The sequence below is a fragment of the Indicator indicator genome, chromosome 19 (assembly GCF_027791375.1).
Source record: "Indicator indicator isolate 239-I01 chromosome 19, UM_Iind_1.1, whole genome shotgun sequence".
NCBI lineage: Eukaryota > Metazoa > Chordata > Aves > Piciformes > Indicatoridae > Indicator > Indicator indicator.
The window spans coordinates 6,863,984-6,878,852 of record NC_072028.1 but is presented as its reverse complement, the minus strand read 5'-3'; the positions used below and the strand labels follow the sequence as shown (position 1 = coordinate 6,878,852).

Sequence of the window (14,869 nt, the reverse complement as noted above, 5' to 3'; positions counted from 1 at the left end):
GGATCCAAATTGCATGAGTAAGCCCACAGTCTTGTCTTAATGGGTCACCTTATCTTCTGCAGGCATATCTACAGGAGCTTTAAAACAGTCAATGCAGATGCTAATAGCTGTGTAGCCTCAGGTTCTTAGTATGGAAGTTGGTTTTATATGCTTTAACTCAAGGTGTGATTTTCATGGAGCATATATAACACTAAAGGAGCCTTGAGGAACACAACAGTAACTACACTGGTGCCTGGGCCATGTCAGCCTGCTATTTTCACATTCAGTAATGTTTTTCTCCACTAACTGACCTCCATCAACAACAGCAACAGAGGGAGAAAATTTAGGTGCTTCATTGGTGGACTCACAATGGTTATATTTAGAGACTCTATTCTGTTCTAGGAGTACCACTGAGCATAAGGGTAGTAAAGAGGTACCATCCATCTACACTAAATTGTCAGTGCATACTTACAGAAGCTGGTCGGAAACATTGTTCTAAACTGGTAGCACATTTTCAAGATGAAGAGTTGTTTAAATGCATCTCAGAGGGAAATAAAGATTGAAACCTTTTCTTCCAGCTTTCACTTTCCCATTTGCAGCAAATCTCAAGATTAGCTTAAATGACCCTGATTACATTTTCCTGGCATTCTTAATCTTCTAACTTCTGAATGTGTTTTCTGAGAATCGGACATTTAAAACTACAGTAAATTTAGATCTTCAAAATGAAGATGAATATTCCTTAAAGCAGTGGAAAGGTTCTTAAAAAAAAATACCATAATCAAGTAAAGCAATTGCTTGAACATTGCTTCCTAAAACATAAAATCATATTCTTTGGTCAACAGAGCACCCAGAATCTGAGTTAAACTGATGTTGTTCATCCTACCTCATGTTTTCTGAGTTGTGGCATTTTTAAATCACTCTTTGGAATACTGAGGTTACTTTCCTTTACAGCTAATTTTTTTTTCTCCCCAAAATTTGACACCAAACTTCACTTGATCTAGAACAGAACAAATTGCACAAGGGAGTACATGGCTTATCAAACACAAGAAAGTAGATTTCCACATGCTATGTGAAAATGGGCTTTGAATCAATCAGATGAAAGTCAGTTTACTTGTAAATAATAGAATTTGTTCAAGGGCACAGCTAAGGAACAAAACATCAATAATCAACTAACAAGAAAAACACCAAGTACAAATCAAAAAACATTAAGACCGGGGGCGAGTAAGACTGCATGCTTTCACTTCTATCTAGAAAGTTCACTTAATGGCATAAAAATCTGAACACAGAAAATCTTCTCTATTTAGAGCTCTAATGGTTTGGATCTTGGTCATTACAGTGAAGGAGTATTTATGCAAATGCCTTCACATAACAAAATCTAATTAGAAGCAAACATGACAAAAAGGAATTTGAACTGTTTGCACATTTTGGGTTCTTTTAAAGAACATCAGAGACTTTGGATTCTATCAGTAGTTATCAAATTCCCTGAAAAGAAAACCGAACCATTCTAAAGCACCCAGCTGCCACACATTCTAAGCCACAGTACTGCTAGAAGCCAGAACAATTTTAGGAAGAATAGAGCATGAATCATCCCTCTCCACACACTCAGTACCTATGGTAAAAAGACTTCAGTACTCATTTCTTCTTATTAAACTAAGCTCCCAGCACCATCCAATGAATACATATTATCCATGCCATGATGCAGAAATTACAAGGCCATTTAATTCCAACAGCAAGCAATAGGGTCTCCGTTGCTATATAGATTTCCTCTCAAGCTGACGGGATGGAAATTCATTTATTCTACATCTTACTAGAATATTTATACTTTGCCAGTTAGCACCAGTTTTAAATTCGCTTACACTATCACTTACATAACCCAGAAAGCTCAACTTCAACTTTTTTCACCCCCATTTCTACACTTTTAGCTGGCTAACAAAGTTAGACTGGTACAAAATGGGTGACCAATTGGAGTAAGAACAATTTTTCTTCATATCTAGGCCTTTGAGAACATGGGTTTGCCCGTTTGAGTAAATTACCTTTCCTCTGAACCACCATGGATAAAGCCTTCTCTCAAACATCTATAACTGACATTTGAATCATAGTCATATGGAGGTCAGTTTGGAACTGCAATGGTACCTATATAGTTTCCCTCATTTTACTCCCATGTAACTGATGATGCAAAACAGAGCTGTCTAGGATCTATCCTTGGGTATGGATTTTTCACCAATTTCTCCATTTTCAGCTTCATATTTGCCTGAAGGTGGATACTCAAGAAAGACAGAGTAAAGAAAGAGAAGCATTCTAGTTCCCAGCTTGTTTGGGGGAGCTAAACCATGCAGTACATGGTTAAGCTAAGTAATGCATTCTCTTTTTAATTCACTAGACTTCAAAAACAGACCGAGAGAAGTAATGCTTCATTCTCTCTAATGATACCGCTATGAAAATCAAAACACGCATTTCTGTCTCCTCCCTCATGTATTTTTTCCTCTCCATATGCTGTTTTTCTAATCATAAAATGTGTGCACACTAGGTGATTTGGCAGCAGGTACCCTGCCTTCAGGCACAAATCCCATTCAGACAGGCACAGTCCATCACATGTTGTGTTCAAGCTGAAGTCTAATGGTTCAACCAAAGCAGAACGAGTAGAGTGGGAAGATACCAAGATTTGGGTGTGCTGCTGAGAATCGTATTTGAAAACTGGTCTCATAGATGCCAGATGCTGACATTTTGTCTAAAAGAGGCCCCAGATTTCCCAGGAGTTGAAATTTCCTGTGCAGTTGGCATATAGATATTTTTCAAAATTTATGAAATAAATAGTCTCTAAAAGTTACAATCCCTCATTCATTCACTCAGATAATATATGCAGATCCTATTTTTGAGTAATTACATTTCAAAAGAGCACAGCTCTTTCAGCATATCAAATTGCTGCTGACATATGCCATCCGTCTTAAATACTGTTTTCAGCATTCTAATTTCTTTTTCTAATCATGAGTCTGTGATGACAAATTAAAACAATATTTTGTGTGCAATTCATATTTTACCAAAATTTAAAATGGCAAGAAAAGGATGAGTATCCAATTTATTTTCTCTTCTCAATTAATACAGCAATTAAGATAAGGGGTATAAAACTGGATTAATTGGGTTGCCATGGCAACTAATTGCCTAATTTCTTCAAAAATAGCATGTTTTAGGTGGAATCAATCTGTGGTAATTTAATTATGTACATCATGAAGCAGGAAGACAGGTTAGATACACGTAAGAAAAGGTTCCAGTTGCAAACTGTTACACATCTCTTTGTTACTCCAGTTCTTCTAGATCCCTGTTACTGTTCATTAACGATATCACATAATGATTTTCCTTTTTAATGATTAGGAGTATCAAGACTTGCACAATAAATGAGATTCAGAATTGCTTGGGTGTAGTTTAGATGGTCCTTGGAAACAAGGGAAAAAGTGAAAACTAGACCATGACTCACTCCTCCCTCATTTTGCTGTGCATGTGCCCCAGAGAAATTGAAATGGTGTCACTCACCTAAGTAATTTAGACTCACATGACTGGCCAGGTAGAGAAGCAATACCAAGTTTGGTGGTGGGTTTTTATTTTTTTTTCCTTCAAACTGGCTAAGGCAGTAGCTCAAGGCAAACCCTCATATCACTCCAATCTAGAGTCGCCCTTTTTATAGTCCTCCATATCTCTTAACCTTTACCTTGCTGAAATACATGTACTCCATTAAATAGAGGTCACTGCTCCTGAAGCTCATTTCCTGCTGCTCAGCCTTCCTGGTGGACATCCTGCTTCTGACGGTGGAGAGCTGCCATAAAATGCTTACACTGTCAAGTGCTGGGGATGGTGATGTCATGCAGGAAGCAAATTACTTTCAGAAAAGAAAGCAGTTGTTTTCCCTCATTCAGTACTGCTGTAAGAAAGTGCTTACTGTGATTTAGTGCATTTAAAGCTGTGCCCTTAACTCCATCTCTGAGTATCTTTAGCATCTGGAAGAGATGCCATTCCTCTGTTTAATGCGGTAGAAGTACTCATATTTCCAATTTCTGTCTCAATAATTCCCTGGTGGTGAGAATAGCAGGGTAGGAAGGTAGCACACCCATGCCAGACAAGAGTACCTGCTCAGTGGAGAATGTTGTTGCTAGCTGCCTTTGTGTGGGTGCTTCTCCACCAGGGTGGCATGAGAAAAGGGAAGCTGGTAACGACACTTAACCAAGTCAGCAAGAATGGCTGTTAGTGTTTCATCGCTTGTCAACAGTAGCTGACACACTTGAACAGCATAGCTGATTTTTCCACGTATCAGCCAAAGAAAGCTGACTAAAATTTTTTCTTCTAAAGAGAAAAAGCTACACACTGGGGACATGAAGGGAGAAACCAATTTTAGCTTTCACACATTTTTGAGACATCTTTAGCTTCACCTCCAAAATTTTCATGTTTTACTTTCTTCCTTACTCTTTCTAAATTGTGACTGAAATACAGAGGAGAAGACCTCTCCTGGAGGGTTTTTAGCATGACTGACCTTATGAGAATCACACACAGGTATTCTGCTTTATGATAGTCACCCCAAATGCTCCAGTGTACAACAGAATCTGTAGGAAGACACTACAGCAGGGTCATGCAGATTTGGAAGGTCTGTTCCAAGCAGATTTCTCAAATTTGGATAGTTTCTTGTCTGTATTTAACATGTGTGCTTTACAGATATGCTCCAAATAATTGCACTGTATGCTTGCAATACTGCATTGGTTTTAGAGATCAGAATGCTAAATTCAGAAATAAAATGGTCACTATTATTGGCACTTCTGTGAACTGATGTTTTTCCAAGTTTGCATAAACCCGACTTCATCTCATTATGAGCTCATTCTCAGATTAAACACAGTTCATCACACTTTAATGTGTTAACTCTGCTTCATGATATTTCCTACTAGTGTTTAATTTCTTCCTTAATAGACCAGACTATGTCCACACAAGTCTTTAATAAAAAGTTTTCAAATTCTAGAGACATTACCTTGACCTTTACTGAAATCAGAAGCACAGGGAAGATTAGAATATTCATTCTAAAAAGTCCTTTTTAAAGGTGAAATTTCCCCCAATAAAAAGGTCAGCATTTCCTATCTATAAAATTAATAGTGTCCATCACATTTGTTCTTACACATTGCTTCAATTATGTTTGGGAAGACACAGGAACTGTTTAGATCAGAAATAACTACCTTTCTCTGCACTTAATTTGGTAGTGCTGAAAAATAACGTCATGAAGTTCAAAATCAATCTCATCAATAGCTAAAATATTTCCTGCAGTAGAGTGACTCCATTTTCTCTGGTCCATTTATGGTTACTGTCCTAATGGTAAAGAAGATTTTTGTGATTTACTGGGAAAAAATAATAAAGAAAAAGATAAAGATGAGATGTATTGATACAATGAATTACTAAGCATGAAGCTCCTGGGTTCACTGCTATAGAAATCCTCAACATTTTGCAAATAACAAAAATACCCTGGCACTCATTGCCTGCACTGAATAATGCTAACAAGATGCCCGTGTCTGTTGAAACTAGTGAGAGATTCTCTGTTGGCATCAAAGTTTTGCTTTCAGCTCTCTCTGCTCTTCAAGGATGGCACATGAATGCAAGGCCATTTTAACAAAGTGATCATGGAATAAGATAGGACAACAGCATCTTTTCCGTAATTATATTAACTCTATGTGCTAAGAAAATTATTAGAAAATAATCTGCTTATTTACTGTTTTAGTGTGTATCTAAGGTCCTCTAACAAGGTCTAAGGTCCAAGGTTTTATGTGACTTTAGAACCTTGCCTTATTACAAATACTGTTAACAACTGGCACACAGCTCCCAGACAGCCTTCCACAGTAAGCTTCATGTTTGCAATCCCTTATACTGACAATTAACAATGTTAATGCTGCTGAAGCTCCTGCTAATGCTGTCAGAACTTGGGAGAAGATAGATTAGGTGTTGCTGTGGCCACATGGATGCGTAGACCTGTGACTGAGCTGATTTGTCCAGGAAGCCTTGCAAACACCAGTGTGGTGCTGGGCCTGGACTGAGGTTCTGTGTGTTCTTGGAGCTGTGCTGGGTGCCAATTCACACTGCTGTACTGGGCAGTGGACCACACCTGAGCTCTTCTGTATTCCCCAAATAAGAAAAGGAAAGTCTATGGCACCTCAGACTGCCTTAGTGCGTGTGCAAACACATCTCAGCTGTGACTTAGAGATGAAACAATAGGCCAAAGGAAACAAAAACCTACACTGAATGCATTTGAAAGGAGCCTCTCTGATTAAGTACAGCTTCTTTTACTCTCCTCCCTTTTTGCCCCAAGTCTGTTAGCCCAAGCAAATGACTTGCTCTATTGGAAAAGCTTTTGAATTTTCAATTTACCACCCTATCTCACCTGGCAATTCTTAATCCTGCCTTTGGCTACCCTCTCATAAAATCCTACCCCATAGTTGGTAATATTAAGTAGGCTACATTTACTAACCTGAAGAAAGCGATTTGCAGTTTGTGTACAATGCTGTATTAAAGAGAATGCCTATACACTTCTGTTCAATCTGATTTTTCTTCCCTTTTGAAGTTAACATAACCTTCTTTAAAAAAAAAGAAAAAAAAACCTGAAATAATCCTGCATTCATTTCATGTTATTCTGTGACAATTTGGCTTGTCATCTACTGTAATGTGCCTGTTGAAGATGGACATTAGCTATGACGGCTAGAAAAATGAAGGTTTCACAGCTTTGCCTGTTGGTATTATCAGTGGCCTGGAAATAAGATGGGGAACACCTTCCATGAATATTATCAATCCCAACCATCACTGCAGGGGACAAGGCAGACCCTCAAACCTGCCCACTAAAATCAATTATTATAAAACTTCCTTGGCTGCCTTAGCCATAAAGGCTAGATTGAGACCATCTTGGCAGCACCGGTGTGCAGACATCATTGCTCCCTCTGCAAAGAGAGGGATCCACACTGCAAGTGGACTCTGTGTGAGCTGAAGATTACCAGACTATCACAGGCCTGCCAAAGTAAAGTGATGCTCCCCAGCATGCCCCAGCACTGACCAGGTGTGACCAGAGGCAAACATCTGCCCTTGGTTGAGCTTCAAAAAAATGTGTAGATGTGGCACTCTGGGATATAGTTTAATGGCCATGGTGGTGTTATGACCATGGTCAGTGGTTGGTCTTGATGATCTTTTCCAGCTGAAACAATTTTATGAGTCTATGAGGCTCCTGCTCCTCTCAACTCCCACAAATTCCATTCTTCCAGATTTGCACAGACCAGCAGATAATTTTCCATTACCAACCTGCTTCTGATGTGTTTTGGAAGCTGTTTGGTAGTGAATCCAGCATCAATACAGACCACCAGGTTAATACCAGCTCTGTAAAGTTCTGCTATTTATTGCCACTTCCATGTGTGGCTGAGCTGCGTGCAGTGAAGTAGAATACTCCTCCTGAATGTTCACTATTAACACCTTGGCATGACAGTATTAAACACACACACATGGTTTCTGATGACTTCATTCAAGGCAGTCAATAATGGTGCAGCAGATAAGCTCCTGTGCTAACAGTGCTACAGAAGTACAAATAAACACTCTAACTGCCGCTTGAATCAGATGCTGATTCAATACCTCAACCAAACAGGATTCCTTTTCTAATATACATTAATACCTTCTCTGGCTGTGCTGTCCAGTGCACAGCCACCTTTCCCTTCTCTTGAGTTTCCAGAAGAGAAAAAGTTCTGGCAGTTAGGAGGGTTCAGCTAGAATTGAAGAGTTCAGCTAGAATAAACAAGCAATGCGTCTTACTGCCCTAGGCATGACAGAAAGTATACCCAAAAATCTACTTTTGTTCAGACTGGTTCCCACATCGAGAAATATTTATCTGTTCTCTTTGAGGATATTTGTCTCCATCTTTAAAACTTTTTCAACTTAGTCCTTCTGATAACCTCACAATAATATTGTCCTGAATTTTTTCTTTTCATTGTAAGAAGAAATGTCCCAATGTACCAGATTTTAAGATGCATTTAAAAACTCCACTATCAAGTAAAAGACAGAAATAAGCTAGTGCTACATTTTCACATGGAAGTGTCCTAAGAAAAATATGTCTGTGAAGATAGAGGCAAATCAGCATCTCAGCAGATTATTATTTTATGCTTACGGCTGTATTTTATTTTTCCTGTCAGTCCCTGCAAATATTCCCTGAGTCATGTGGTTACAAAAATGTACAATTACTCTTCTAAAAGGAGCATTTTAATATTAATCACCAAGGCTAAACCAGCTGCAGCTGTAAAAAAGCTTTAGCTTATTAGCTGTTACATTACAGACAAATCTTTTATTTATTTTGTGCTTTTAGCCGTGAAGATTTGGAATGTTCAGGATTTTCTCTTTTTCTGCTCCAAAGCCACTCACTGAATTTTCACTAGATGGTTTAATTGTGATTATATTTGGCAGAAGGAACTTTAATCCACACAATATATAAAAAATATTGCATTTTAACGAGAGTTTTTCCTTATGTTTCTGTTGTCACTGTCATTGTATTGACTAGAACAGAATTCAGCATACCAGGGATGAGTTGTTATTTAGGTGCCTTAGGCTTACTAACTGCTCAAGTATTATGAAGTAATTAGCTCTGATAAAGATGATTTATTACTTTCCAAGAACGTGCATAGATTATTTGCATCTAGCATTAAGATGTCAGTACAGTAATAATGGTATGAGACATAATCTTAAATCAAAGCTGTTCCAAGTCTGGAATTTTAAGTAAATTCCTTTGCTTTGCTTTTGCCACAGTGGTCTCTAATATCTTTAGGTGGCCATCTAACAAAGCACTGTAGTGTATGCTTCCATTTACATGTACATCTCTGAACAACAACAACAACAAAATATCAAGTAGGAAATAATCATATACTTCAATGAATACAATCCATAATAGTTACTCACCACTGTCTATTGCCAGGAAGAGAGCAGTGTATATGTTATTCTGAACATGAGGGGATTCCCGATCCAGGATTGCAGTGGTGCTAATGGTACCATTGGTAGGGTGAATTTCTAGCCAGCTTGCTGGATCCTTGTAAACTGAATACCTAAACAAAGATAACAAGTGGTTAACAAATCATATCTAGACAAAAACTAATTCATTAATACAAAAAAAAAAAAAAAAAAGTCTTTGCTCTCACTGGCTTTCATGGGATGGATTTCTTAAAAAGACCCAACCCAACAATTCAAACCTTGTGCCTTCCCTTTGAGATGGTTCATTATTTTCAGGCTTCTCTGAGATACAGAGAAGTCCAAATCCATTTCTTTTGATACATATGTCTCAAAGTTGAGTACAGAAATCAGTATGTAAAACATTATGTAGGATGTTTCCTACTGCTGTGCTACACTTCCACAGTACCCAAACACTTTCGAGGACCTCTGCATTAACATTGATATTTACAGACTTCAAGAATCATCTGACAGTCCTCCCTTTTCCAGACTCAAAATTCAATACAGCCTAGGAGCTATATTTTTTAAACTTATTTTTTTATTTTTTTTCCCTTACAATTAGGTATTTTGGGAAACAATCAATTGTGGGGCTTGATGACGACAAGAGTTAGCTATGGATTCGTTAGGTCTAAGGGGAGCTAATTACGTACAGACCTGGTGTGCACACGTTTGTTCTGCAGTCTGCAATCTCTATTTTCCTGCTTCTGATGATTTCAAATGGATGCTCAGAATCTTGGAACCATTTAACCACATACATGTTGTCTAAATCAGGATTTGAAAATGCTGTCTGTCAAGATCCCTCAACACAGAATTCACTGTTGTGTTTTCTTTGCATTAATTGGCACAAATATTTAGACCCTGATACTAGAAATATTTAGAGAGATTGTGGAGTTTATGCACCAAGAACTTCTCTGCTTGGCTTAAGCAATATAAATAAGCATGTTCATGAATTAGGGCCTAATTCTATACTCAGTTAAATATATTAAGCAATATAAAAACACAGAGCTGAATTTACTGGCACCGATTCCCTCTCCAGGGAAATGTGTTAATATTTTAAACCAAAACCCCAATCATATAATCAATACTTAATATAATAACCTGTAGTAGTTAATTGTTATAGGTCATAAACAGCCACACAATCTGCTATAGACATTTTAAATTGTAAGTAATTATTGTGAAACCTGTTATTGTTTAATGACAAGTCCGTGTCTCACAGTGACATTCACCTGAAAGGTGTCCTGTGTGATAACACTGCCAACAGTAATTTAGCAGTGCAACTATTTCCTGAGGGAATAATCCAAAACAAGTAAAATGAAATCAAACAGCAGCTGCTAGAAGAGGAAAGAATAGAAACAGTCAAAGAAACAGTCTCATTGAATGCGTATTTTGGAGGCTTACTTTGGTCTCTTGTGCCCTCTGGAAAGTGGAGAAATGAATTGTGATTAGTTGCTAGATTCTTTTAGCACACTGTTAAGAGTAGTCCATTATCATTGCTAATGATGAGGGGACAAAACACAGCTGTCCTCTCCAGCTGCCTCTGACCCCAGTCCTCCTTTCAGACCTCTTGGTCCAGTGTAACTTGTGCTTTTTCACTCTCCACTTATTTTGATGAGGCAGAGTTTGAAAGCTTTGGATTTCTGCTGGGATCTTCGAAAAGCTGAGGCAGGGCCTCAGCTCCAAGCTGTCAGAGGCTGGAGCTGGTCATAAGCATCATTCATAATTCATGCCACAAATTTTGCTGTGTTTGAGCAGTAAGTCTGATAATTGGATGAACACAAACCAAAAGATTTAGTGTATGGCCCAAGCTCAAATTTTGCCGTCAGATGACACTGCGAAAGGCTGCAGAATGAACTGAAGATCTCTTCTACCTCTCATCCCAGGAACTTCCCCTCCAGCTTTTGGAATAATGACATGGGAATGTGTCATTAACCAAAGTTTTTTTTTTTTTTTGTTTTTTTTTGTTTTTTTTTTTTTTCTTTTTTGTTTGTTTGTTTGTGGTTTTTTTTTGTCCCATATAAGATTAGAAAAGAATTAGAACTTATAACAGCCTCCGAATAATGAATTTTGGTCACAGACATCAACCTGTTCAGCAGAAAGAAAACTCAGTTGTGATAAAAGGAAACATTGGCTTCCACATGCATAAGTGACACAGTGCACACATAGGGACTCAGGCCAGAAACAGACATCTTTTGCCACCCACAGAGCAGGTGACCATTATAACTGGATTAGCTGGAGGCAGCGAATGACTTGAATTTATTTAGAAAACACAGGACTCCAGAATCTTTATGAATTTACCATGTGGTCCACAGGTCCATTTAAAGAAACTGTTGTATAGATTGACATTATACTTCATAGATCCATAGAGTGTTCTTATTTCAAAAGAATGATAGACTGAAGAAAAAATACTGAATTTTGTCTTTGAAAAGCAAAATTGCTTTTAACAAAAAGTGTTCTCTTAATTCATCAGAGAAATACCTCTCACCAAAAAAAGTCATCAGTTGCCTCAAAGTTTCTCGGATGTACCAGGAGAGGAAGTGCTATTATCCTGCAGAAGAAGAGCATGGCTGGTTTCAGAGGTGCTAACAGATAATGTTGTCCACATGACTGTTGCTCTTTACCAAGACTTTGCTTCAGGCTTGAAAAACAGAGCCTCCTCAGGGCTGCTGAACCAGACTGAGTTTTCCATGGAAACTAGGAACATGCTGGTGTTCAGGCAGCCAGTTTCAGGATTAAAACTTCAATATATATAGCCACAAAAATTTCCTCATTTTTGTGAGCTATTATTATGTTAAAATAAATTAAAGGACCAACTTGGAACTAGAGCCTTTCAGAATTTGTGAGAAAGAGACAAGTGTTGAAAAAATTTGGCTTATTCATAGTACCACAAAAGTCACTCTGAGTTTCATCACTGGCTTCTCCAGGAACGGAAATTATCCCTTGGGGAATAAGCGGGAATGAATCAAAGACAAATGCTAGTGCATAGTGAGATATTCCATCAAGCCAACATCTTCTTCCATTTAATAACCATTTAAACATTAATCAATACCTGAGCTTTATCTCCCATAAAAAATGAGTTACTAGAATAGTAACAATGCAGATCATTATTTCATTTCACTTCTTTGGGTTTTTTTTATTGTTGTTTTTATAACTTTGCAACAAAGGTATGCACAAAAATATGAAACAAGGGCAGCCTAAACAATTCCCAGTCTATTGTAAAACTGCAAATTCTCAATTAACCCTGAAACAATTTAAGAAGATTCAACACTTGTAAAGTAATGAGAATTTAAAATAGATTGTATTATCTTCCCTGATTGCTCTACAAAGCACTGTTGGCTGTGCAAATAAAAAACCTGAATTGTATAACCTGTGATTTGGCACAGGATATTGTAAAAGTAGTGCTTTGTCTTTCCCACCACATTTTTTACTTATTGTAAGAGTATATTGCAGTACCGTTAAAATGATTGTTCATATTTTTTGAGGGCTCTGCTAGCAAACACTTTAGAATAGACTCATTAAGAAAAGTACTATAAAAAAATAGAAATATATAAAGTTTCACACTCTGCTTTTGACTTTAGAGGAACATGCTGATTGCACAACAGTTTTGAAAACAGACCATTATTTTAGGTGGTTCAGCATGAACCTTTGTGCCTGCAGGGACAAACTCAGTTTTGAGAATCCTAAGTAGGTTGACACACCTGTATGGATAGACACAGACCTGTCTTCTCTGGTGCACCAGGTACTGCTTATTTTGGATTTATTCTACATTGCAGTAGTGAAATGCAGTGCTGCTTTGTGGAGTTTATTTCATGGGATTTTTTGATTTTAAACCATGCCAACAGCTTACAGTTCCCAAAGGTTTATTTGACAAATAGGTGTAACCTATTCTGATTGTGATCTCCTTGCACTAGGTTCATGTCCTTGCACTATTGATAAGCTGTTTATTGCAGAGGAAGAAGGGAAAACAGTTCCTTTAGACTGGAAATTGTCTGCTGCAAAGTTGAAGTATGCATACAAAGGCAGAGAGGCTATAGCTGCAGAACAAGAGAACACAAACCAAAATATGCACTTGGTCTATTTGGTGCAAAAGTGAAGTACATGGAAATAATTTAGGGCATTATACTGAAATCTGTCCTTCTAACACTAGGAAATCTCCTAGCAAAGAGCATCTCCTTCTAACACTAGGAAATAACTTGGACAACACCTCCAGGGATTGCCAGCAAACATGTAAGGTGCTGGTAGCTGGAAGCTTGATTAGCACAGAAGATCATCACACAGAAGAGTGGTGATAACATGGAGATAGAATTCTAATCAGAGACACAACCTTGTACTAGCCACACCTCAAAAAAAAACCCAAAAAAATTGACAGCCAAAGTGCAACAGCCCAGGGTGTCACAGGAGAGCAGCCAGGCGTCTAGGCACGGAGTCAGACAGCACTATTGGCAGGGACTTTCAAAGGTTGGTAGTTGCCAGACTTTTCCCATGTGGAGCAAGAGGTCCTGGCTCTTATGCTTTAACAGAAAGAGAAGGCAGGCAAAAGGAAGCAGTGCCAAGCCTGTGCTGCATGATGCATCTGACAGGAGTTAAGGTGGGCAGTATAGGTAGGCTTGTCAGGGTGACAGTTTTCAGCCTCATGCACCTGGAGACTGTCTCAATCTGACTGACACGAATTAGTGTCAGAAATCTTTAAAACTTATTCATACATTCAATTTCCACTTATTTACTGCTTTTAGAGATCCTGGTCCCACTGACTTAAATGAAAAAAATATCAGTTGAATGGGCCAAATATTTCACCTAAAGAAGTATTTGTATTTTGAATAAAACACATTAATATTATCCACATTTCTGAATCCATACCACTTCACCTATAATTAGGTCAACATATTGAAGTTACCCTGTCTTCCTCCTTCTGAGACTCTAAAATATAGCAGCATTTCCCCTTAATATTTCTAAGCTCTTAATGAACTATTCAAGTAAAATGATCAGTGGGGAAGGTAACTTTGTATTGTTTGTGCCTAGGAGCTCAGCATGAGCATGCCCCTGCATTAAAACTCTCTAAATGCAGACTTTATGTAGACTTTAAATCAAACTAATACAAATTTCTTCTTATTATGTCAAGTCCACCTGAAAAACCAAGAGCCACTAGAGCAAAATATGTCATGGGTATCTGGGAAAGCTATGAAGCAATTACAGCATAAATATACATGCCTGTATAAACAAAAGTGGTTCTAAAAGAAAGGCAAAAACACCTCCCAAAATGTAAGTGTAATATCAAAAATCTGCATTAAAACTGCATAGTGTTTCATATGCTTTATGTATGGATAACAGAGCTTTAGAGATTAACCTGCTTCCCAGCACACTCCATCTTTTCCACTGTGCTATCATTACCTTTTGCCTGCACTAATTATGGCAGCATATGGCACCAGAAAGAGTAGGAAGGAAAACCTCATTGCCCACAGCAATATTCCAGCTGAAATCTATTCCAGACTCATTAATGATGACACACTGCAATTTTTCTGCTCTGTGACTCTATGACAACAAAGATATTCCTGCTTCCATACTGGCTTAGGTTGTAAGTTTTGGGAGAACAACTTATATTTCATGTATGTATATTCAAAGCCTTGCACAGCAGCATCTCTAATTGCTAACTCATGCTGGATGAAAACAGTGATAGCAATTCTCTAATGTATGTTACGTCTAACATTCTCAAACTACACTAATACTTGATTTTGGAAAAGTATTTTTTATGCAACTTCCAGGCTTGTGTTTGGTTGTCTATCTTTCTTTCTTTTTTTTTTTTTTTTTAATTTTAAAATGTTTGTGTCAGCGAAGCCACTGGAAGAATGTCTTTGGAGCACTTGTGCTTTTTCAATTCTTTCTGCATGTTGATGAATGAAATGGATTAATC

The 14,869-nt window shown here is 37.8% G+C and overlaps 1 protein-coding gene across 1 annotated transcript in view; it reads right to left on the bottom strand.

Moving 5' to 3' along the window:
* The window catches only part of CDH13 (cadherin 13), a 466,549-nt gene that overhangs the window by 21,368 nt on the left and 430,312 nt on the right, over window positions 1–14,869 (bottom strand). Inside the window, exon 11 of the mRNA XM_054389914.1 lies at window positions 8,920–9,062. Within this exon, the coding sequence (XP_054245889.1) occupies window positions 8,920–9,062 (143 nt within the window). The remainder of the gene's footprint in view (window positions 1–8,919; window positions 9,063–14,869) is intronic.